This window comes from Notolepis coatsorum, assembly GCF_963971535.1.
Source record: "Notolepis coatsorum genome assembly, chromosome: 12".
Classification (NCBI taxonomy): Eukaryota; Metazoa; Chordata; class Actinopteri; order Aulopiformes; family Paralepididae; genus Notolepis; species Notolepis coatsorum.
In genome coordinates, this window is record NC_140176.1 from 123,100,253 (window position 1) to 123,127,897 (window position 27,645).

The 27,645-nt window shown below is 41.9% G+C and overlaps 1 protein-coding gene across 1 annotated transcript in view; it reads right to left on the reverse strand.

Moving 5' to 3' along the window:
- Positions 1 to 3,956: 3,956 nt before the first annotated feature.
- LOC311238252 (uncharacterized protein) overlaps positions 3,957 to 27,645 on the reverse strand; it is a 71,701-nt gene continuing 48,012 nt past the window's right edge. The window contains exons 10-12 of the mRNA XM_084326278.1: positions 27,340 to 27,452; positions 11,209 to 11,293; positions 3,957 to 6,107 (exon numbers count right to left, since the gene is read on the reverse strand). Coding sequence (XP_084182404.1) covers positions 6,048 to 6,107; positions 11,209 to 11,293; positions 27,340 to 27,452 — 258 coding nt within the window. The 3' untranslated portion in view covers positions 3,957 to 6,047. The remainder of the gene's footprint in view (positions 6,108 to 11,208; positions 11,294 to 27,339; positions 27,453 to 27,645) is intronic.

Here is a 27,645-nt window from a genome sequence, read left to right on the forward strand (position 1 = left end):
AAGTTTCAAGTTTCTTTAATAGTTGTCATACAGAAGTACAGAATACTTTCATACAAAATGCTTCTTACTGTTACGCTCCAGAGACTGTGCTAGACAAGATAGTATCAAATAACATAGTATAGCATGTAATTTAGAAGTAGAAAATGAGGTCACAGTGTTCAGTATAGACATATGTACAATGTTCGGTGCAGAATAGACGTACCGTACTTTTCGGACTATAAGCCGTGGCTTTTCCCCCAATTTTTCGACCCTGCGGCTTATATAACGGTGCGGCTTATATGTGACTCGACGTGACCAAACCCAAAAATGTAAAAATCTAAATATTGCTTTTTTGACTGCATTGAAATGTTATTTATCTGTTCCCTTATTTGCTAAACTTAATACAACTTGTAAATGAGTTAATTCTTGTTATTTGTCCGACAGTATTGTGTCCCAATGGTATAGTAATTAAACATTAAAACACCTGCGGCTTATAGTCCAGTGCGGCTTATATATGTACACATCATTCAATTTAGCTGCTGCGGCTTATAGTCAGGTGCGGCTTATAGTGCGAAAAGTACGGTAACTGAGTTACCATATAATATACAATACTATGCAGTGTACTAATGTACAGTACTATATAGTGCAAAGCAGAAATGGGATGAGGTACAATTTACAGTAAGGTGTACGAGTTGTAGTGCAATCCTTCATCAATAAATATAAAGTGTGGGGAGTGGGTGCTACAGTGTGTTTGTTTAAAGTGAGTGTGTGCTATAAAGTGTGTGGAGTGGGTGCTACAGTGTGTTTGTTTAAAGTGAGTGTGTGCGTGTGGATGTGTGTGCTATGTGCGTTTGATGGTTGTTGTTGTGTAGTGTTCATTGTTCGTTTAGCAGCCTGATGGCCTGGGGATAGAAGCTTCTTCTGAGTCTTTCTGTGCTCGCCTTGAGACTCCGGTATCGCTTGCCTGACCGCAGTAGTTCAAAGAGGCAGTTGTTCGGGTGACTGGAGTCTTTAATGATTCTCTTAGCCTTGCCCCTGCAACGCTTGTTGTAAATGTTCTGGAGGGTGGGGAGCCCCCCTCCAATTGTGCGTTCGGCTGAACGTGTCACTCTTTGTAGTCTGCTTCGGTCTTGTGCAGTGCTATTCCCAAACCAGGAGGTGATGTTGCCAGTCAGGATGCTCTATATTGTACATGAGTAGAAGTTCTTAAGGATCTTCTGACTCAGAAAACACAGCTTCCTCCTCATTTGATGCCACATACTGTATGCCTACAGTACCACTAGGAGTCCGATAGTCTCTCACAACAATTAGTCACACCTAATGTTATAGAACAACAATACATTGTATTGTAACAAAAGATACATAGTTTTGGTTTATTCTCATTCCTGTAAACTCACACAAGAATCATGACACATTTAGTGTGTGGGGCAACCTGGTGGATCAGCTAGAACAGCGGTTCTCAAACTACTGGTCGTGACCCAAAGTGGGGTCGCGGGTAGGTGACAATGTGCATTGGCAAAAAAAAATAAGAAATTGAGAGAAAAACCGACGAGCCCAACTCTCATTATGCATGACGCAACACAACAGGCCCCCCACTGTCGATCTTTCGTGTGACGAGAAAGTAAAGTTCACTGGACAGGCCGGATGTTCAGCACAGACATAAACAAATTTATCTTGCATCAGAGTAGAAGCGGATCTGAGCCTCTTTCATCATGGAGCTGTTCAAATGTACAAGCACACCCTTCCCATTAAGTCTCGTTTTTCTTTATTCTTGAAAAGCGCGTGTGAGCACATTTTCTTTTATTTTTTTATGTTCTGGCAACATATTTCGGCTAAATATGCCTCGTTTTATAAATGTGTATACAGAAACAATTCCGTTGCTTTTGTTGATAATATTAATTAATTTCATTAATAACAGTGCTGTAATTTCATTTTCTAATAAATATGCATGATCAAGTTCAACAACGTGCTTTTATTTTGATATTCCTTATTTCCACGTTGAAATTACACGATACATTAACACTTTGATTGCCAGCGTGGCGTGCACTATTTATCGTTGGATGCCACGACCCACTTCAATGATAGCGCTCTAAACGCATAATCTCCGTCTTAAATTATGGCTATGTGTCTAATCTGCCCGTCGTTTATCAATGACTTGTTTGCAGTCAACATTGTCGAGACAGATGTTTTTTTTTTTTTTTTTTTTATCGGTTCATTTCCGTTTTATAGCATTTTGAAAAGCCCTCGTTTTTCAGGAAAATATATCGATTCCGTGATAATCGCCCTTTACTGGAATATTCTGGCATACACAAAAAATGGTCATTTTTCGGCCTATTTATGAATCGTTTTCAAATAAACGCTAGATTATCGATAGTATGTGTACTTATGCACGCTATAGAAGCGATCTGAAAAATATATTCTCTCATTTCCTGATCAGCGCGCACACACACACACACACGGGGCACACGTTGATATATAGGTCAAAACAGATCAGATTATCCCAAGACTGGTAAAATGCCAAATACAACGCAGTTCGGTTTCCGGGTTCCTCTGATTGGCCACGACGCCCACGTGACCCCGCACTAGCACGCCCCCTTATCCACGCCTGCCGCTACGCCGCGCCAAGCTCCTGTGTTACAGCGCGCAGCAGAGGTCCCTGTGTGTTCTTGCTTCCTCAATTTATACACATGGAAGTATTGACTACGCCGTAACGAATCAGTTAACTGGAATATGTTGTTTCTTTACACATATGTTGGGTTATGTAATTGGTTTGTCATGACAAACCAGCTGGTGCCACTAGTAACGTCGCGGCGATGTCCGTAGTTTGATGTGCAATTGTGTTGTGGTCATCATTTGTCTCCGACTCGTTGAGTCATAATAATAACCGTTTCGGGCGAAACTGGCAGAGACCTTTTTATCCCTCTTTCTCCGCCATTAAAGCTGTAATTATTGACGGTGATGTTCGCTTCTAAACCCACCACTGCTGCAGGACATTGTATTGACTCCGCCGCCGACATTAACAGCGTTCACCCTGATGTAAAGTAGCGATTTTATTGGTTTGTCATGACAAACCAATTACATAATCCAACATATGTGTAAAGAAACAACATATTCCAGTTAACGGTATATTTTTTTAATGATTCGTTATGGCGTAGTCAAATCGTTACGGCGTGGTCAATACTTCCATGCGTATAAATTGAGGAAGCAAGAACACACAGGGACCTCTGCCACGCGCTGTAACACACAGAAGGCGTGGATAAGGGGGCGTGCTAGCGCAGGGTCACGTGGGCGTCGTGGCCAATCAGATGAACCCGGAAACCGAACTGCGTTGTATTTGGCATAGACGCGAATCACTCTCTACTCTCTTCACTGTATCACCATCTTCTATCACTCTATTATATCACTCTTTACTCTCTTCACTGTATCACCATCTTCTATCACTCTATTATATCACTCTTTACTCTCTTCACTGTATCACCATCTTCTATCACTCTTTACTCTCTTCACTGTATCACCATCTTCTATCACTCTATTATATCACTCTTTACTCTCTTAGTCTCTTCACTGTATCACCATCTTCTATCACTCTATTATATCACTCTTTACTCTCTTCACTGTATCACCATCTTCTATCACTCTATTATATCACTCTTTACTCTTAGTCTCTTCACTGCATCACCATCTTCTATCACTCTATTATATCACTCTTTACTCTCTTCACTGTATCACCATCTTCTATCACTCTATTATATCACTCTTTACTCTCTTCACTGTATCACCATCTTCTATCACTCTATTATATCACTCTCTTCACTGTATCACCATCTTCTATCACTCCATTTTATCACTCATCTCTTATATCACTCTTCACTGTATCATTAGGAAACGGTCTACAGAATAAACTCACTATTGGTGGAATTCTCATTTTCTGGTCACAAATATTTCTGTTGCTCAAAAGAAAAAACAGAGTCTTAATATTCATTCATCAGGTTTATTTAAGTCAGTTCTAATGACACAAAGTAACAACGTAGGAAAGTACAAAAGTTCACTTGTAAAAATGATCAAATACCTGATTTCTGGTTAGAAAATGTAAATGACTGTAAGAGCAATTCATTGAATCTCAAATGACGCATATAGAGGTATAGTATGAAGAATGCAATTAAAGCAAAGCTGTCCATGTCAATAAGTACATTATGAAATGGTGCAGAAAGTCCCCCCCCCCACAAAAGAAACAAAACATTTATTAAAAAAAAATAAAAAATTAAACACAAAGTTACTCATGTCAATCAGTGGTATAGCCATTTATCAAATTAAAATAGTTTGTCAATAATTAATAATAAATATATTAAATATATTTAAGTGTAGGGGGTCACCAACGGTGATAAAGATCATCATATCAGTAGATTAACGCTTCAGCCAAGTTGATTTGACAGCTTGGTAGAATAACTCTTGTAGTGTTTCTCAAAGTTAAGACTACATTTCCCATGAATCTGTTGTGATTAACTTATCTCCTGATCCATTAGTAATACAGTCCAACTGATATCATGATTATAAGATGAATACATTTCCTACCTCATATAATCTTTGCAAAGTCCATTTTATTTGCTCTTGCAATGTGATAAGACCTAAATAGCTAGCTCCATGCCGTTCAGAGCTAACTAGCTAGCTCCATGCTGTTCAGACCTAATTAGCTAAGCTCCCTGCCGTTCAGAGCTAACTAGCTAGCTCCATGCCGCTCAGACCTAACTAGCGAGCTCCATACCACTGAGAGCTAACTAGCTAGCTCCATAACAGAGCTAACTAGCGAGCTCCATACCACTGAGAGCTAAATAGCTAGCTCCATACCACTGAGAGATAACTAGCGAGCTCCATACCACTGAGAGCTAAATAGCTAGCTCCATACCACTGAGAGCTAACTAGCTAGCTCCATTCCATTCAGAGCTAACTAGCGGGCTCCATACCACTGAGAGCTAACTATCTAGCTCCATGCTGTTCAGACCTAATTAGCTAGCTCCCTGCCATTCAGAGATAACTAGCTAGCTCCATGCCACTCAGACCCAACTAGCGAGCTCCATAACACTGAGAGCTAACTAGCTAGCTCCATACCACTGAGAGCTAACTAGCTAGCTCCATGCCGCTCAGAGCTAACTAGCAAGCTCCATAAAACTGAGAGCTAACTAGCTAGCTCGCTGCCGCTCAGAGCTAACTAGCGAGCTCCATACCACTGAGAGCTAACTATCTAGCTCCATGCCGCTCAGAGCTAACTAGCGAGCTCCATACCACTGAGAGCTAACTAGCTAGCTCAATGCCGTTCAGAGCTAACTAGCTAGCTCCATGCCGCTCAGAGCTAACTAGCGAGCTCCATACCACTGAGAGCTAACTAGCTAGCTCCATGTCGTTCAGAGCTAACTAGCTAGCTCCATGCCGTTCAGAGCTACCTAGCTAGCTCCATGCCGTTCAGACGTATGATTCTTTAGACAGATGGCATCACGTTGAGTGTGTACAGTGGTCTGCAGGGACCAAGTTTGAGAACATGGACACTTTTTTGACAGCTCAGTTCTCAGACCAGCATAAGATTCAACAATAACAAGAGTTGAGAATAACCAGAAGGATGGATAGATTCTTAATAGCGGCTGTATATAAACTGTCAATATACGGTACAGCACAAATATATATAGCTACAGTCCATACATTTATTTGAAAAAAAAAAAAAAGTTAGACAAATTCAGTCCAATACCAGGAAGTTACAGTTCCCCTGGGTTTGACTGAGCAGACATTGTGAAAATTAGATAATCTTATGCTGGAACATAAGTTACGGTAGAAATGAACCATGTAATAGTGTACAGTACAATTGGTTACGATGGACAGTATCTACTATCAGGACTGCATGAATACTGAACAGATCTCAGACACAGGGACACACGCCAGTTACAATCCATCTACAAACTCAGAACTACATCTCCCAGTGGTAACAGGGACATAACTACATCTCCCAGTGGTAATGGGGTAAGGCGTGGCCTGAGACCCATGAGTACTCTACATTACAGTGGGGGTGTTGAGGGACCTTCTCACAGGTCCATGTCTTGGTCGCCCACACTCTGACGCAGGTATTCTTCATATAGCTTCTTCTACAGGGAGAGAAAAACAAAGCACTGAGTCCCAACCAACAGACTGTCCAGTTTATATAGAAACCTTTACTTCATCGGTCACACTGAGATTCACATTTTCAAGAGAGACCTTGACAAACTACAATTATTAAAAAAATAATAAAAGTAATATAGTACAATAATAAGTACATTAGAAACATGCATAGCTAAAATCACTTATTTTATTTTATTCTTTATTAGATTTCTGAATTGACTCATTGTAACCAGAGCACCAAGCTTCAAAGTGCACTGCAGTTCCTTGTTAATACATATTTAAATTTGATTGAATATAACCACATTAGGGATGTGCAAGGCTATCTGGTTAACCAGTTGTTTTAACTGTTTAATACATTATTTTGTATTCATGTTATAGTGTGAATGTGTAAACATTTTAAATAAAGTGAAAACACAGAACAGCGCATTCTTTATTGATCCACTTTTTCTCCTTATTTTCTATTTTTCTCCCATCCCAATTTCGAGTTTTCAACTCTTCCCTCCCCTGTCTTGAACGTTGCTCGACTATGCCCCCCACTGGTCGGTTGTAGGGAGGATAGAAGCCTTGCATCACGTGTCCCCTCCGGTACACGAGGAGGCAGCCTGTCACATCTTTTCACCTGCCAGCACGGACTCTCAGTGGCGAGGTGTAACGCATGGGAGGCTCACACTACCCCCGCTACTTCCTGTCTTTGCTGTGCAGGCGTCCCCTAACCCAGGGGTTCCCAAAGTCGCCGCGGGGGGCGGGGGGTCACCAGGTGATAATTTTTTTTTTTAAATATATATATAATTTATGTAGTCGGGCCACTGAATTTAGGAGCAGGCCAGGCCAGTGTTTCTAGTTGCACCAGCGCAATAGTTAGATAACCTAGGTGGGGAACAACCAGGAGATCACTGCAACTCACACAAGTTGGAGAACTATCTCTCTCTCTCTCTCTTGCTCACACACAAAGGGAGCCGCATGTGATTGGTGGAGGCTGGACCCTTACAAAAAACTGCTAATCATTGACGCATGCTAGCCTGTAATAATCCCCCCCAGAAAAATCTACTTTGCATTTGATATATTGCAAATATATGCCATCACACACACTGGCATTTAAAGGGTTAGAATTATAAAATGAATATGTGGTGTTATGATCAGGGCTGAAGTTGAATAAAATATTGTATTTTTTTTATCAATTACAAAAAAAATGAAAATCCATAAAAATCTGTGTTGTTGCTAATCATACATATGCTAGCCTGTTTAACAATAATTTGTGATGCCATCACAAACACTGGCATTTAAAGGGCACAAATAAAAAAATTCCTGCACCAGAATGCAGGAAATGAAGTCTTTGTAACAAAACAATTCCTGGTGGGGGACCCCCAGACCCCCGCCTAAAAACTGGCCTGACTGGGGCTATATTTTGCACTATATTTCCTGGCCTGAATGATTTCCCCAGTCCGGCCCTGGTTAAAAGCCTCCAATGCTTATTAGTGTGTGTGCGCGTTTGAACGTTTGCATGTTTCAACCATACATTTCCATTTATTAAAAATTAAAAAAAAATAATTTCCTCTGGGGGTCGCGGCTCTCTTACACCGTTATTTGGGGGTCGTGGCCTGAACAGTTTGGGAACCCCTGCCCTAACCGACCTGTAGGAGTCGCTGTCCACAACATCCAAATCCCCACCCATCGACTTCCACCCTCTAACTCTGCCAATTGAGTTAGTATGACGGTTAGTATGCCCAAGCCGGAGGCAATGCTGTCACCCGGATTCGAGACCGGAGTCTCTTGCATTGGTGACGAGCGCAATCTCCGCTGCGCCACCCAGCCGCCCTAGAACAGCGCATTCTCGACATTTTCGATTTCTGTGTAAACAAGCATTTTTATCGCCACCCCAGAAAATATCTTCGTCTACTAGCTCTCGTGAAAACATATTTACAGACTTTACTACACTGGGCATGAGGCGGTCTCTGATGATCAAAGGACATACAATCCTGCCCAAGAAATAATAACATGAAGCAGAAAGAGACCGTAGGCTCCATGGTTGTTTTGTGGGTTGTAGCTTTTATGGGTTATTATAAGACCTCCTTTAACCACATGGGTTATAAGACCTGGTGACCACATGGGTTATAAGACCTGGTCACCACATGGGTTATGATACCTGGTCACCTCATGGGTTATGATACCTGGTCACCTCATGGGTTATGATACCTGGTCACCTCATGGGTTATGATACCTGGTCACCACATGGGTTATGATACCTGGTCACCTCATGGGTTATGATACCTGGTCACCTCATGGGTTATGATACCTGGTCACCTCATGGGTTATGATACCTGGTCACCTCATGGGTTATAAGACCTGGTCACCTCATGGGTTATGATACCTGGTCACCTCATGGGTTATGATACCTGGTCACCACATGGGTTATGATACCTGGTCACCTCATGGGTTATGATACCTGGTCACCTCATGGGTTATGATACCTGGTCACCACATGGGTTATAAGACCTGGTCACCACATGGGTTATGATACCTGGTCACCTCATGGGTTATGATACCTGGTCACCTCATGGGTTATAAGACCTGGTCACCACATGGGTTATGATACCTGGTCACCTCATGGGTTATGATACCTGGTCACCTCATGGGTTATAAGACCTGGTCACCACATGGGTTATAAGACCTGGTCACCTCATGGGTTATGATACCTGGTCACCTCATGGGTTATGATACCTGGTCACCTCATGGGTTATGATACCTGGTCACCACATGGGTTATGATACCTGGTCACCACATGGGTTATGATACCTGGTCACCACATGGGTTATGATACCTGGTCACCTCATGGGTTATGATACCTGGTCACCACATGGGTTATGATACCTGGTCACCTCATGGGTTATGATACCTGGTCACCACATGGGTTATGATACCTGGTCACCACATGGGTTATGATACCTGGTCACCACATGGGTTATGATACCTGGTCACCTCATGGGTTATGATACCTGGTCACCACATGGGTTATGATACCTGGTCACCTCATGGGTTATGATACCTGGTCACCTCATGGGTTATGAGTAGGGTTGGTACCATTCACATTTGAACCGGTACCTGTGAATCGATACCCAATGGTACCTTTTTTCGGTACTTTAGTCTCTAAACATTGTATCTACCTACCTCAGTTGTAAAAAGAAAAAAAAATCAAAACTTCGAATTATTTATTATCATTATTATTTATTTAGAACAATTTTTTAATATATATAATATTGCAACAAGCGTTGTCTGCATCTAGCTTGCAACCGTTTTCGGCTTGCCATTGCCCCGACTGCTTTGTTGTTGAATCAAGTCAAATCCTAGGTAAGTGTGTATTGTGCGTGTGAACGTTGACTGTTTTTTTATTTTTATTTACAGTACCGAAATGTGGCACCGGCGGATCTCACGTGAATCGGTACTCTGTAGTACCGACGTGATTCAGTCGGTAGCCTTAAAAGTACCGGATTCGGTCCCCATCCCTAGTTCTAGACCTACCTTCTTGGTCTTCACCACCTCCTGGACCCATCCCTAGTTCTAGACCTACCTTCTTGGTCTTCACCACCTCCTGGACCCATCCCTAGTTCTAGACCTACCTTCTTGGTCTTCACCACCTCCTGGACCCATCCCTAGTTCTAGACCTACCTTCTTGGTCTTCACCACCTCCTGGACCCATCCCTAGTTCTAGACCTACCTTCTTGGTCTTCACCACCTCCTGGACCCATCCCTAGTTCTAGACCTACCTTCTTTGTCTTCACCACCTCCTGGACCCATCCCTAGTTCTAGACCTACCTTCTTGGTCTTCACCACCTCCTGGACCCATCCCTAGTTCTAGACCTACCTTCTTGGTCTTCACCACCTCCTGGACGTACTCCAGCTTCTCCTGTCCCCATCCCTAGTTCTAGACCTACCTTCTTGGTCTTCACCACCTCCTGGACGTACTCCAGCTTCTCCTGTCCCCATCCCTAGTTCTAGACCTACCTTCTTGGTCTTCACCACCTCCTGGACCCATCCCTAGTTCTAGACCTACCTTCTTGGTCTTCACCACCTCCTGGACGTACTCCAGCTTCTCCTGTCCCCATCCCTAGTTCTAGACCTACCTTCTTGGTCTTCACCACCTCCTGGACGTACTCCAGCTTCTCCTGTCCCCATCCCTAGTTCTAGACCTACCTTCTTGGTCTTCACCACCTCCTGGACGTACTCCAGCTTCATCCCTAGTTCTAGACCTACCTTCTTGGTCTTCACCACCTCCTGGACGTACTCCAGCTTCATCCCTAGTTCTAGACCTACCTTCTTGGTCTTCACCACCTCCTGGACGTACTCCAGCTTCTAGTTCTAGACCTACCTTCTTGGTCTTCACCACCTCCTGGACGTACTCCAGCTTCTAGTTCTAGACCTACCTTCTTGGTCTTCACCACCTCCTGGACGTACTCCAGCTTCTAGTTCTAGACCTACCTTCTTGGTCTTCACCACCTCCTGGACGTACTCCAGCTTCTAGTTCTAGACCTACCTTCTTGGTCTTCACCACCTCCTGGACGTACTCCAGCTTCTCCTGTCCCCATCCCTAGTTCTAGACCTACCTTCTTGGTCTTCACCACCTCCTGGACGTACTCCAGCTTCTCCTGTCCCCATCCCTAGTTCTAGACCTACCTTCTTGGTCTTCACCACCTCCTGGACGTACTCCAGCTTCTCCTGTCCCCATCCCTAGTTCTAGACCTACCTTCTTGGTCTTCACCACCTCCTGGACGTACTCCAGCTTCTCCTGTCCCCATCCCTAGTTCTAGACCTACCTTCTTGGTCTTCACCACCTCCTGGACGTACTCCAGCTTCTCCTGTCCCCATCCCTAGTTCTAGACCTACCTTCTTGGTCTTCACCACCTCCTGGACGTACTCCAGCTTCTCCTGTCCCCATCCCTAGTTCTAGACCTACCTTCTTGGTCTTCACCACCTCCTGGACGTACTCCAGCTTCTCCTGTCCCCATCCCTAGTTCTAGACCTACCTTCTTGGTCTTCACCACCTCCTGGACGTACTCCAGCTTCTCCTGTCCCCATCCCTAGTTCTAGACCTACCTTCTTGGTCTTCACCACCTCCTGGACGTACTCCAGCTTCTCCTGCAGCTGCTTCTTCTGTCGGCCCGACAGCGTTGGTTGAGTCCTGCAAAGAATTAAATCTTTTAGTCCTTTTCCAAAACTCATCTCCATGCCAACAAAACCAACACAACATGGGGCACATGTTTATAGGGGTGGACGGTATAAACGGTATGAATTTGCGCTACGGTATGGATTTTGACTATACCTTCATACCTTGTGACCGGTAGACTAGAGCAGCTAGTCACAGCAGTAGCAATGACGTTAACGTTGCATAGTGTTTAATTGGACTGAGTTTTTCTCCACTTGCTCACGGACCTTGCCATATAGTTTAGGCATTTCAATTTGGCTAAGGAGGCTGAGAGGAGACTTGCCTTAGCGCAGCAACGGGCTAACGTTAGCCGCTAAGCGATATATATATATATATATATATATATATATATATTTTTTTTTCTTTTAATTTGACTTCATTTCTTTTTGCGTAGCTTTGTCTGTCACATCTGTATTTATGTTTAATTATTTAAAAGTTTGACAATGACTGAACAAGGTGGGAAACGGATAATATCAATATTGAACACTTTATTGCAATAGTTTACATTTTCAGATGATCACTTCTACAACATTTCGTAGGAAAAATTTCCCATTTTCACAAGCCATTGACAAACCCTTTTAACAAATCATGAACTATGTTGCACCGTGTGCAATGTAATGTTTATAATTATGTAATGTTTACGAAAAATCTACTTTCATATTTTTTTTATAAATCAATCACATCTTTAACTAATGACCATTGACTAAAACTGCAGAATTTTTAACAAAATGATATCCGTTACATTTCATGAACACACTTTTGAATTGAACAACACTTTTAAATATTCAATGCCATGTTGGCACTGACAACATCTGGTTTCTTCGTTAGTGGGAAGACTGGCATTGCATGCTGTTCACCAGTGTATTGTAATGTGGTGTTGTGTAACCTGACACCTGTAACCTGACACCTGTAACCTGACACCTGTAACCTGACACCTGTAACCTGACACCTGTAACCTGACACCTGTAACCTGACACCTGTAACCTGACACCTGTAACCTGACACCTGTAACCTGACACCTGTAACCTGACACCTGTAACCTGACACCTGTGAGACGAGAGCACAGCGTGGTGACGATGAGAGACGAGAGCACAGTGTGGTGACGATGAGAGACGAGAGCACAGTGTGGTGACGATGTGAGACGAGAGCACAGTGTGGTGACGATGTGAGACGAGAGCACAGTGTGGTGACGATGAGAGACGAGAGCACAGTGTGGTGACGATGAGAGACGAGAGCACAGTGTGGTGACGATGAGAGACGAGAGCACAGTGTGGTGACGATGAGAGACGAGAGCACAGTGTGGTGACGATGTGAGACGAGAGCACAGTGTGGTGACGATGAGAGACGAGAGCACAGTGAGGTGACGATGTGAGACGAGAGCACAGCGTGGTGACGATGAGAGACGAGAGCACAGTGTGGTGACGATGAGAGACGAGAGCACAGTGACGATGTGAGACGAGAGCACAGCGTGGTGACGATGAGAGACGAGAGCACAGTGTGGTGACGATGAGAGACGAGAGCACAGTGACGATGTGAGACGAGAGCACAGCGTGGTGACGATGAGAGACGAGAGCACAGTGTGGTGACGATGAGAGACGAGAGCACAGTGTGGTGACGATGAGAGACGAGAGCACAGTGTGGTGACGATGAGGGACGAGAGCACAGCGTGGTGACGATGAGAGACGAGAGCACAGCGTGGTGACGATGTGAGACGAGAGCACAGTGTGGTGACGATGAGAGACGAGAGCACAGTGTGGTGACGATGAGAGACGAGAGCACAGTGTGGTGACGATGTGAGACGAGAGCACAGTGAGGTGACGATGAGAGACGAGAGCACAGTGAGGTGACGATGAGAGACGAGAGCACAGTGAGGTGACGATGAGAGACGAGAGCACAGTGTGGTGACGATGAGAGACGAGAGCACAGCGTGGTGACGATGAGAGACGAGAGCACAGTGAGGTGACGATGAGAGACGAGAGCACAGTGTGGTGACGATGAGAGACGAGAGCACAGTGAGGTGACGATGAGAGACGAGAGCACAGTGTGGTGACGATGTGAGACGAGAGCACAGTGTGGTGACGATGAGAGACGAGAGCACAGTGAGGTGACGATGTGAGACGAGAGCACAGTGAGGTGACGATGTGAGACGAGAGCACAGCGTGGTGACGATGTGAGACGAGAGCACAGCGTGGTGACGATGAGAGACGAGAGCACAGTGTGGTGACGATGTGAGACGAGAGCACAGTGTGGTGACGATGAGAGACGAGAGCACAGTGAGGTGACGTGCACAACGTGGACAAATGTGGGTGATTTTGCGTGAGCTCCCATGCACGGATCGATGTGAGATTTCTCCCGGTGGTAGATCTTGGCAGAGGGGCACGACTTGCCAATGCATTGTCCGGTGGGATTATGCCCCCCCCCGCGGCGATATTAATTGAGGGGCGGATTTGTGGTGATGGAGAAAGGAATGAGGCAAGATCTTATTAGAAACGCAACGTTGGTGTTCAAATCTTAATTAATGGGTTCGAACCTCTGCATAAAAAAAATAAATAATAATTCAATTTACGTAAAAAAATATTTTTCATTTTTTTTTTACACGAAAAATATATATCAGAATATCACAGTACTATGTTGTGTTTACAATCATTCGAAAGTCACGCGCGAAAACACGACAACAACAGTCTAGTTGGGATGAGGAGGGCAGGGGCGTCGTTCTGGTATGGCAAGGTATGGCACTCGCCATACCTTGACAAATAATTTTTTTTTTTTTTTTTTTATATATAATTAAAATGTTTTATGTTGATTTAGAATTTGAACTATTCGGTACAGCCCTAGCATGTTTCGATATTGTCAATTATACTGTGACTAACTGAAATATGCCACAAAAAAAAGGAAAATGGACATAGACGTTTTTTTTTATCAAAGGGCAGCAGAGACAAGTGCTACAGGGACACAGGTAAGGTCTTACAATGGCTTAGTGATTATAACAGTGCAGTTCAGCATTCAGTAACCCATACTTTTTGTGAATGTGTTTTTGATACAACATTCTGTTTTCACACACCTCAAAACCGTACCTAAGGAAAATTGGCTCAATTACAAGAAAAATAACAGACAGTTATGATATTACATTCTGCATAAATTGTATGCAAAATATTGTGGTTCCCTGCTTTAGTCTGTTGACACATTTCTATACTAAAAATGCTTGTGTAGTCCTGTGTCATACCTAAATGTCATATAAGTGAATTGTATAGAAACAACTCACCAAAAGTGACTATTGCACAACAGATTTGACAAAAAAAAATAAAAACAAGGGGGGGGGGGGGGGGGGGGGGGAAACCCCCTCCCCCCCTTCCCTCCTCGCCATACCTTGGCTTTTACTGAAACAACGCCACTGGAGGAGGGGTCACCGTCATACATTATCAGGAAATTAAACAATCATGCAAAACAAAAGAGTTGAGTGACTCACACTCACCAGTCTTATTTCATAATACAATGTTTCCGAATGGACGTTGGGATTAAACCAAGTGTATCCAGTGATGCTGAACTTCCCAGCGGAACAGAAGTTACATAACGTTACACAGGTATGTTATGGACGTTAATTAAGCTATGCAGAGCGCAGCAATTTAGCTTGCTAACGTTAAGGTAGCAGGAGCCGTCGGCCAACAAAGATGTTGTTTCAACAAATGTATTCACAAAATGGATTACCATCCGAATTATATTGAAGCCTCCCATGACCAGTAACTAACCGCAGCAATATGCGCATATGCGCTACGTTATGCGTAAATGTGCGCTATGTGCCTAAAGTCAAGACTCTACAGTACTGAACCAGAAAAAATATTTAGGAGCAATTTTTTTGCATGATTAAAAACGAAGGTCTGAACGTCTGTTCGAAAAACCCTGGCGAAGTTCGAAGCCCAAAAACAGGCTTCAGGGAAACAGCTCTAATTCCCCATTACCTTCAACTAGCCTTGCTGACAAATGTAAATATATATTTAAATGTATCATACCCCCCATTACCTTCAACTAGCCTTGCTGACAAATGTAAATATATATTTAAATGTATCATACCCCCCATTACCTTCAACTAGCCTTGCTGACAAATGTAAATATATATTTAAATGTATCATACCCCCCATTACCTTCAACTAGCCTTGCTGACAAATGTAAATATATATTTAAATGTATCATACCCCCCATTACCTTCAACTAGCCTTGCTGACAAATGTAAATATATATTTAAATGTATCATACCCCCATTACCTTCAACTAGCCTTGCTGACAAATGTAAATATATATTTAAATGTATCATACCCCCCATTACCTTCAACTAGCCTTGCTGACAAATGTAAATATATATTTAAATGTATCATACCCCCCATTACCTTCAACTAGCCTTGCTGACAAATGTAAATATATATTTAAATGTATCATACCCCCCATTACCTTCAACTAGCCTTGCTGACAAATGTAAATATATATTTAAATGTATCATACCCCCCATTACCTTCAACTAGCCTTGCTGACAAATGTAAATATATATTTAAATGTATCATACCCCCCATTACCTTCAACTAGCCTTGCTGACAAATGTAAATATATATTTAAATGTATCATACCCCCATTACCTTCAACTAGCCTTGCTGACAAATGTAAATATATATTTAAATGTATCATACCCCCATTACCTTCAACTAGCCTTGCTGACAAATGTAAATATATATTTAAATGTATCATACCCCCCATTACCTTCAACTAGCCTTGCTGACAAATGTAAATATATATTTAAATGTATCATACCCCCCATTACCTTCAACTAGCCTTGCTGAAAAAAGTAAACAGGGCTCCAGACTAACTTTTTACATTGGTTGCACCAGTACGCCTAACCTTTTCATTTAGGTGCACCAGCACATAATTTAGGTGCACCCAAAGATGTCCACTGCGCCTTTTGCCGCTGCAATAATCCATTTTAAGCATTACCTTTACCATTACCTTTTTTGTCAGTTTCCATACACATTAGTAATTTCTTAAGATGTTATGCAAATTATTGTAAAAAATAGTAATTTCTTAAGATGTTATGCAAATTATTGTAAAAAATAACATTGTATTACAGTTAGCTCGCAAAGTCCAATCCTTAATTTTTTTATGTCTATTTTAACACATCCAGCTCAGCTCCAGTTAGAGCTGTCCCAAGCCTGTTTTTGGGATTCGAACATTCGCCAGGGTTTTTCGAACGGATGTTCGAACCATCGTTTTTAATCATGCAAACAATTTGCTCCTAAATAGGGAGGTGTAGTCTGACGTCACTTTGGACTAGGGCTGGGCGATATGGCCTAAATATGATATCACAATATTTTCTGACCTTTCGGCGATACACATCACAATGTTTTTCTTTTTCCCCCCAAACAGTTCATTATGAGGCTTACCAAGATAGTATTTGAGTTTGCAAGCTAACATTAAAGACAAAATAAAATACCCATGCATTTAGCATTTTTATATTATATATTAGATTTAGATTATTGGATTATGGACTTCCGGTTTAGCGTTAGAATGGAGTAGGTCGCATGTGACACAGCTGCTCACCCGTTTTTTTTTTTTTCGTTTTAAAAACATATTTTTAAACCATTAATGCGTTTAAAACTTGACGCATATATCAACTGAGACTATCAACTAACTATATTGACCAAAAGAATCGAGATGTCACCAAAGAAAGACCCAGCGAAACCAAAACCAGTCGAAGAGGTCCCGCCGCGGGACCCAGGATTCGTACAGCGGACAGCAGGAAATATTGACTTGACAGAGGCCGCTTCAAGTTCATCCCCATCAAACACCTCCGCAGATACCGAACATATCATCCGGAAAATGGAGGAAATGGGGAAGACAATAATGAAGGAAATGATCCACCAATCACAACTGTCGGAGAAGATAATAACTCAAAAAGTAGATGCTATTAAAGAATCTATTGAAGGCAAAATTGATGCGCTGAGAGCGGACGCCGACGCACAGAATAAACGCACCGAGGCTCTGGAGAAAGTAGTGGAAGCCCACGAAATCAATTTCACTCGCATCTACAATGAAGTAGAGGCTAACAAAGTTAACCTAACTGCTGAGATGAAGGGGAACTACAATGAAATCAAGACGGAGCTCAGCGAAATAACGTTGGAGCTCACGCGAATCAATAAAGAACAGAAAGCCAAAATATTCTAGATGGAATATCAAAAACGCAAGCTGAATATTCGTATTGTCGGTCTGGACGAATCAGTGAGATGTGAAAACCCTGAAGAGTTTGCCACAGAATTACAGAAAATCTTGGGAACAGGAATCCTTCCTAAAATACCGGAGGTGGATCAGTGCTTCAGATTGGGTCCCCGCTCCATTGGCAATAACGCTAAGCCCAGAGTGATATTAGTTATACTGCGCCAAGTCAGAATAAAAGAAATGATTATGCGTGAAACTCGCAGGATGAAAGGCAATCTGAAATACATGGAGGTACCAATACACTGCTTTGAAGATTATTGTCGTGATGTAGTGGAACTGCGTGCCAAGTTCAAGACGGTGATGTCTCAACTATACCTGGGGAAATACAGACCCCTACTAATATACCCTGCAATACTTCGCGTCGTCGACAAACAAGGAGCAAAGGTTCTCCTCAACTCGCCTGAAGAGGCAGACAAATTCCTGTCTGAACAAAACGCAGAATAGTGTATAAATGGCCTTTTAAATCTCAGTTATGCAAGGTCACTATATAGTACAACCTTTAATAACCGAGGATTTGGGACAGAGAGACCTACGTGCTCAGAGTTTTTGAATGCTTTCCCCGACGTGTTTATATTATTGCGGACATATTGGATTTAAGATTGGAACACTCCAGAACATACTGGAACATTCAGACAATGTAAAAATGAAATATTGGAATAATCTAGAACATCGAAGCATTCTTTGATATATGGAGCATTCTGGAATATCAGCAATACGTGGTCATTCACTCTACCAGAAGCCCCTCAGGGGAATAATCAACAGCTATTTAGATGCAGAACCACAGAGCCATCATAGCCGGCCGGCTGAAGATCACTCTACACAACGATCATCGCCCACCCCGGTCAGGGGAAATGCTGCATATACGTATTTAAAAACAGTTTTTTTTATTAATGGGAAATAATTTCACTACTTCTCCAATTAATACTTTAGATGTTTAAGCATAGCAATGCTCTTTTAAGATCTAAGTTAATGTTCTCTTCCTTTTACTTGTTTTTTTTTTTTTTCATCCGCTCTCTCTGATTTATTGAGGCTCTCTCTTCAGTTCAATACCTTCATATTATTCATGGGTTACTATAAATTACAAGTTCATATAAAATGTAGTGATTAGGGCATGACAATTGAAGCTTATTTTTGGTCTTTATTTTTAGTTTATCTCATTTAAATTTTTATTTATTTATTTTTTACGGGTAAGTGGCCAAGCCACAGTCGACATTCTACTTATGGTAGAATTTAGAGTGTTAGATCCTATGGTATACATAGGAATGTTAAGGATAATTGGATCATTCTGGGATATACGGTGGTGCAAGGGAGAGAGTCATACGCAAAGGTTGTGTTCATGGAACACAATCCTGTACGACTCTCGGTGGGAGGGAAGGGTAGGGGATTTTTATTTGTATATATGTATGTTTTTAAGCTCGGCTCTCAACGGGACCTCACTAGTGGGATGTATATCTATTATTGCCTCGCACTCTAGAAGCATTACCAAAAATTACAATGCAACATGTATAGACTATGGCTAGTTTGAATATAATGATATGGAACACCGGGGGAATAAATAACCAACTCAAACGCAAAAGCGTGCTCACACTGATGAAAAAAGAACATGTGGACATTGCTCTGCTAAGCGAAACACACATTCTAGGGAAAGACATAGGTAAATTAGCGGACAATATATACCATAATATCAGTCACTCCTCTATTGGTACGAGAACTCGGGGTGTAGCAATAGTCGTTAAACGTAAGTTGAATATTGTACTAAAGGGAGTATGGTCTGATGTAGAAGGTCGGATAACTATAGCTAAGATTGAACATAAGAACAGGAAAATAGCGTTGATAGCGGTATACGCCCCAAATTTGTACGAAGAAGATTTCTTCACTACACTAACCAATGCAATGTTAGACATTCCCGATTACTCATTTATAATAGGAGCGGATTTTAATGCCATCTGGAACCCAAGGATAGACAAATCTTACCTCGCCTTTTCCAGCGAACAAAATAATTCATCGAAGGCATTAAAGGATTGGTCAAAGATTACAGGTGTAAAGGACTTATGGCGGTTACTTAATCCCACGACCCGAAAGTACTCTTGTCGATCTGCGAGACATAAGACACTATCCAGAATAGATTATGTCTTTGCATCACAGAGACTATTTGATAATTATGAAGTGGAAATGATACCCAACGCACTATCAGATCACTGTTATTTACTCCTTAAAGGTACATTTGGTATACTATCCTCCCGAGCCCCAAGATGGCGATTTAACTCGTTGCTGCTTAACAACAAGGAATTCATTACACAACTCAAAGAAGCTCTTATAGTATTCCAACGGGAGAATGCAAACTCGGTGCAAGACCCCAGAATAATATGGATGTCGGTAAAGGGAATGATCAAAGACTTCACGGATAGCTTTTCCTCCAAAATGCGCAAGAATCAAAGCACAAAACTGGATGAGCTGGAAACGCTTTACTCAACGTTATTTAATTCTCTGAAATACAACAACTCAACTCGACTAGAAAATCAAGTTAACGTACTAAAAATAGAGATCAATGCCATATACAGACAACAATCGGAAATACAAATACGCAGCACAAGACAACAGCAGTACTCCCATGGTTCCAAACCCAGCCACCTATTAGCCATGCGATTAAGAATTAATGCAACATTTGCAGATATAACTACCATTAGAGCACAACAAGTACTTGTAACAGATAAAATAAACGATACATTCAAAGTATTCTACTCCGACTTATATAAATCAGAAATGACCTTCGATCAAAACAAAATTGACACATTTCTTAATCAAATTATTCTCCCTAAACTTTCAGAGGATGACGCTAAACAGTTAGAAATACCGATCACACTAGAGGAACTCAAGAAGGCCATAACCGCAATGAAAAGTGGTAAGGCTCCAGGAAGAGACGGTTTCCCATCAGAAATGTACCTTTCTTGTTGGGACATAATTGGCCCCTTATTACTAAATATGATCTTATACTCAGTCAAGGAGGGGAACTTCCATAAAATTGACAATATTGCACTCATAACAGTCCTCCTTAAAAAAGACAAAGACCCCAACGAGTGCGGTAGTTATAGACCTGTAAGCCTCCTCGGAACAGATATCAAACTGTACTCTAAGGTATTAGCCATCAGATTACAAAAGCATATGACGTCTTTAGTTCACCCGGACCAAACTGGCTTCATAGGAGGCCGCCTGATCACTGAGAACATAAGACGTATACTGCACGTACTTGATGCCGACAAGGTGGACACCATACCTAAGGCGATGCTGTCCCTGGATGCTATGAAGGCCTTTGACAGGCTGGAATGGTCATATCTGTGGGCAGTGCTAGAAAGGATGGGGTTAGGAAAAGGATTCATCGATATGATTAAAGTATTATACAAAGACCCATCGGCCATGATTACAACAGGCACAATCATCTCTGAAATATTTCCGGTATCACGCTCTGCCAGACAGGGTTGTCCTCTTAGTCCCGGACTGTTCAATCTATCATTAGAGCCTTTAGCACAATATATAAGACAATCCCAATCCATAGAACCTATCGTAATCAAGGGCACACAACAAAAAATTTGTTTATATGCGGACGATGTAATATTGTTCATGAAAAACCCCAACACCACATTGCCTCATCTGCTCAAGTTGATTGAGGACTTTGGTGATTTATCGGGATTTAAGATAAATTGGCCGAAGTCGGCTTTCCTTCCACTTAACACCCCTGCAAAAAAAGATACAACCCTCCCAGGACAGATACCGATGGTAAAACATTTCAGATGCTTGGGAGTGGAAATATTCCCTACCATAAGACAAACGGTGAAGCACAACTACACAAAAATCCAAAACAAAATCAAAGACGACCTTGATAGATGGGCAAAACTTAAGAACACAGTACAAGCACGGATATCAATAGTTAAGATGGATGTACTACCTAAAATCAACTTCTTCTGTTCAATGCTACCGTTACCCCCTCCAGAGGGTTACTGGAAAAGATTAAACTCCTCCACATACAAATTTATTTGGAATAACAAACCACCACGTATAAAAAGATCCACCGCACAGAGAAATAAAGCAGATGGTGGCATGGCATTTCCAGATTTTTTCCTATATTTTAAGGCGTACTCATTAAGTCCATTGACAACATGGTTTGACTCCCAAGCATTAGCATCTTGGAGAAAAATAGAAGAAAACATAGTAGCCCCACATAGACTGAAGGACATAGCATACACTAAACTACCAATCAAGCACTGTGAACGAAAATTTGGCCCCATAATTACTCATGCGATCCGGATATGGCGTGAATCACAAAAAAAAAATCCTAACCCACAAGAATGGCACAATCATACTCCCTTATTCAATAACAATGCTCTCTTAATTGGAAAACGACCTATAAGATTCCCTATATGGGAAGAGCAAGGCATACACTCATTAGGGGATGTTTTTAACAAACAGGGTTTTTGTAGTGATAAAGAAATACGCAAAAATTTTTATCTCACCAAGTCCACATGGCTTTTTCACAAACAGTTAGAGCTATGTTTGAAGTCTCACGGTGTTCCATTAGACAGACCAATTGAACACCACAGATACCACAAATTCTTCTACTCAAGAGAGACATCGAGAGGTTTTGTTTCAGAATTTTATCATCAATTACTAACGTCCTCGTATGAAACCCTCCAACTTGACTCTGTCTGGAGGAGGGATATACCAGACCTGGAAAATGACTTTGATTGGCAAGGAGCCTGGGCAAATGTCCGACTTACATCAAGGAACCCGGATCATCAACAAATCAATCTTAACTATATTCACAGGACATACTTGACTCCTATAAGACTGTGCCGAATGGGGCTCAAACAAGATTCCAAATGCACCCAATGTACAAATGGGGACGAAGGGACATTTATGCACATGTATTGGGACTGCTCACCAGTTAAGGCATTCTGGAAAGATGTGACCCAACAAATATCAAAACTCGTATCTTGGAATATACCTGTACACCCCTCGGTATTGCTGTTGAATGATGTTTTTGAGTTTTTAGTGAATCCACAGCTAAAGAGATTGGTTTTATCGGGTATCACAGTAGCCAAAAAGCTGATCGCATCACGCTGGTTTCAACCGGAAAAAATGTGCCGTAAAGTTTGGTTTCTTACATATCTCGATGTAATTTACCATGAAATATCTACAGCAAGAATTCTGGGTCTCAATGAATCCAAAATGTCAATGTGGTTAGAAGTGGTGGAGAGAATAAAAGCTAGCTTATAATGGTAGTGTCTGGTTAGGTGCGAGGGATAGTGGAGGTACTTCTCAAGGTGGGGTCCGGGAGGGGGGGGTTCGAGCTGAGCATATGTGTGTAGGTTTTTTTTTTTTTAGATAACAGGTATTATGGGTATATCTTATATAAAACAACTAACCAAAAGGTGATCTCATTGGATGTGCCCTGACAATTAATGCTTGTATATCTTATCGTGTGTTGTCATGTTTGTTTATATGTTTGTTTAAAAAATAATAAAAAAATAAAATACAAAAAAGATTATTGGATTATTAGATTATATATTGCATATATTTAGCAATGAGATATTATATGATTTAGATATGAAATATGATGAATTGAAAATGGGGGACCCTGATGTAAACAAGACAAAAGTCTTTCTCTGGTCTGCATCCCCTTAACAATTATATGTATTGAGCTGTACTGTACCCTTTCTGCAATATTTTAATAAAGTTTTAAATCAATCAATCAATCAATCAATCAATAAATAGCATTTTAGCATTTTTATGAAACTACTGTATATTTGTATGTCTCTAAATGTTTTGATGAATTGAAAATGGAGGACCCTTATGTAAAAAAGCCGAAAGTCTTTTTCTGGTCTTCATCCTCCAGTCCACTGTTGTTGTATTCATCTGTACTGTATTGTACCCATTCTCCAATCTGTTAATAAAGTTTTCATTCATTCTGACGGCAAACAGAATAATTTTGATTGACAGTCGAGTCTGCCAATTACGTCACACCGCTTGCACCCGCCCTGCTGTTCTTAGCACCAATCGCAAGCGCTCATTAGTTTTTAACTTCCGGTAAATCCGCCATTGATCTACACGGACAGAAAACCACAACAAACCTACCGTGGCTAATAACGTTAGCTCCCCGCGGCCCACGGAGTAGGCTACCAGCGCTCCGCAGGAGTACTAAACGAGGCATAATGATTTTACTGCAACGAATGTTATAATAAAAGCCTTTCCATACATCTGTCTGATTGAAAACTTTATTAACAGACCACAGAACCTCACAGGCTGAGATATGAACGAGTAATGCTTGCCATCTATCTATGTCGTCCTCGGACGTTGCTATGTTTGGGTAAATACGCTGATGTTATTGAACGTGTAACTATATAACGTTAATGCCACAAAACGAATGCCGTTGTTAATCATAAGTAGTAACTTTGATGCAGTAGTGTGTGTGTGGGGGCGGCGTTGTTCAAAAGTTTGAACGTGTGGACCAGATTGACGCGACACAATCCTCTTGGGCAAAACATCACGATATCCACGATACGTTAAAAAAGTTTATCGTTAATGAACTGTACCCGATATTTATATAATATCGTCATATCGCCCAGCCCTACTTTGGACCGCCTGCGAGGTCCACCCGTATAGGGATTTATCTTTGGGAAAATGGATTATTGGCTATTGTAACAATTCTACCTCATGAACATTTGGAAAGCTTTTCATTTTTCCACAAAATGAGTTCCCTTCCATCACTAACATTATTCTATTTTTGGTTGAAATAAAATTCTGCGTTTTTTTACAATTAATTGCGAATATTTTCATGTTGAGCTATAGATTGTGGATTAATACTAGGGATGCCCCGATCACGTTTTTTGCCACCGATACCGATCACCGATCGTCTATGAGTCATATCGGCCGATACACTGCCGATACCGATCGTTTTTGGTTTTCTTATAGCAGCTGGCAGTATTATACTGTAGGTCTAACACAGGCATTCTCAAAGTCCTGTCTAAATTATCTAATCTAATCTTAGAACTTAAGTAAAGTGAATAGTACTGGGTGTTGAGCATAACAGTATCTAAGTTAATTTACTTCTGACCATTATAGTCAAAGTATTTTCCTATGAACTGAAACTTATAAGATGTTCTCAGTGTTTAGTTACAGCTATGAAACACGATAGCTAATTAGGCAACAGCTGCAAAAACGAATGGCTAATTAGGCAACAGCTGCAAAAACGAATGATGTTATAAGACATTGATATCAGGAGCTATCTGTAGCTACTGTTAGCCAGCTAGATAACATTAGACAATGCCTCATGTATTAAACTAAAGTGAATAGTTGACTGGGTCATTTTGTTTAAACAGTAACGTTAGCAGCTCACGGAATAACGATAGCTAGTTAGCCAACACTAGCCAACTACTGCGAAAACTATTGCCAAAATGATGATATCGGACGTTGATATAAGGAGCTATCAGTAGCTAGCCAGCTAGATAACGTTAGACAATGCCTTGTGTATTAAACTAAAGTGAATAGTTTACTGGGTCATTTTGTTTGAACAGTAACGTTAGCTAGGTAGCTAACGTTAGCTCACGGAACAACGATAGCTAGTTAGCCAACACTAGCCAACTACTGTGAAAACTATTGCCAAAATTATGATATCTGTAACTGAGGGGTACAATTCCCTGACTGTATTACTAGATATGATACTTACTACCACTACCTTTGTACTTAATATTCGGCCACCCAGTACACGGCATAAATATATTATGATGAACACTGTCACGTAGATGAAACGGATCCAACACAAATGTACGAATTAGAAATAGGTCTTTATTTCTACACAGCGATGGTGTGTAGAGCAAGCACTTAATCAAATCAATCACATTTATGAATGGAATTAGTATGCACTTTTATGGCAAGAGTATTCGTCGGTATATCAATAGAGAATGTCCAATCTCTGAAGGCGCAGGTGGTACATATACGACCTGGAATAGTTTAAGGAATAACAGCAATGATACTTTAATGATTATATACTGGACACACTAGGGGGGGTTAATCCGGTCGCTTGTAAGCCGACAGGAGTAGGAGGGGGGGGGGGGGTAGAATCCGGCTGCCTCATCCGGCCAAGGGTATCCCAGGTGAACCCACTGTAGTGCCGTTCAATGCGCCGGCGATCCTTGGACCACAGATGAAAGCAGGTGGACTCTTTGTGGGCCGGCGTCATCCGGTCCACGGAGGAGAGACGTGAAGCGACCTCGTCTTGCAGAGCGTCTCCTCACCTTGCGTCCTCTCCAGGGGGGGGGGTTTCCAACACACGGCAGTGTCGGGGGTCTTTATCCATGGAATAATCAAAGTATACAAAGCATAATCCGTGCCTGGGAAGGCGGGCTGTCGTCGGTAGAATAATCCGGTATACAGGTCCACTCGCTCGTCGGCTCTGGGGCTCCTCGGGTGCAGCTTCACGTGGGGTCAACCACCCTGGGTAAGCAGCCAGTTCTCTGCCCGAAACGATGGGGTACTGACTACGGTAGTATTCTCACCGCACGAAGCACTATATATTAACAGACTATTATTAGCTTAATAGACTACGTCCAACTCGACGATATAGTGCCAAATATGACTATTCAAATATTAATATACACGATGTCTCAATACCGATGGTAGGCGAACTTGGCCTTACTCCCACACGTGGCGTCGCGGGGAGGCTTTACGTCTGTGACTCTATTGGAGGGTAAGAAACTGGACTGAAAAGGAAGTCCTACTTTAGTAGCGCAGTATATATACGCACTATGAACAAATAGTCCCATTAGTGGTGCGGTAGTCAGATTCCTACGCGGAACTAGGACTTGTTCGTACATGTGGAGCGGTACGTTTGAACTGGGTCTGAGGGGTATGGCAGCCTGGCACCAAGGTCTCGACCAATAGTAGAATGGAGACTATTATGGGATGTTCAGTAGGCTAGAATGGATATTCAATGCATATTGTACAAGGAATATACAAGGGATATCAGGGAATATTAGAGAATATACAAATACAATTAAATATATATATATAAATAAATATATATATTCGGTTTAATCTGGCCCTTCACAACAATATCAGACGTTGATATCAGGAGCTATCAGTAGCTAGCCAGCTAGATGACGTTAGACAATGCCTCATGTATTAAACTAAAGTGAATAGTTGACTGGGTCATTTTGTTTAAACAGTAACGTTAGCTAGTATCACTCGAGGTGCACTCGACTCTGCCGGAGCATTTGTTGACATGGGTCTGTGAGGGGGAGGGGGAGGGGGGGAGGGGCAAGGCGTGCAGCAGCAGCAGCTGTGAGCAAGAGAGACGGCGAGTGAGAACTCCGCTGAGAATTGGATCATGTTTTTCACGCGTGTCATCGAACGAATTTCAGGGTGATGATCAGAGCCAATCAGAGGCAGATCGGGGCTGGTCTTTGCATAATGCACGTGTTATAGCCAATCAAAGGCAGAGTATTTTTTTTTTTACTCACATGGCCACGCGGAAAAAGAAGCTACACACACACACACACAGACAGACGGACCTGCTGGGAGCACCAGTGCGATAAGGGAAAACATCCAGCAAAATGCGACCAAAACAGTCGCACCCTGGAGCCCTGGTAAATATACTATATATGCAATAATAAGGAAACATTTCTGCTTCCAATATTTCAAATATATATATTTTTAAGGGCTCAAATGACTTAAAGAATATTCCTTTTCACATGATCATGGAACTCTGCTCCTACCTGAAGGAGAAGCGTGCGATGAGGAGGAGGAGGAAGGAGAGCAGGCCCAGGCCTCCACAGCCGTACAGCTGCTGCTCCCCAGAGAGGGACTCGAACATCTGCACCACTGGTCTCTGTGAAGAGAAGAGAGTCAGTTACATCACATAATACACACTAGGGCTGACCTTCTAAGCTTTTTTTGGCAATCGAAGCTTCGGGGCCGAGCTTCGATTTTAATTCGAAGCTTAGAAAAAAAAAAAAAAATTTTTTTATTTTATTTTATTTATTTATCTTATGTTGTGCAACTTCCACAAAAAAACAAAGAAC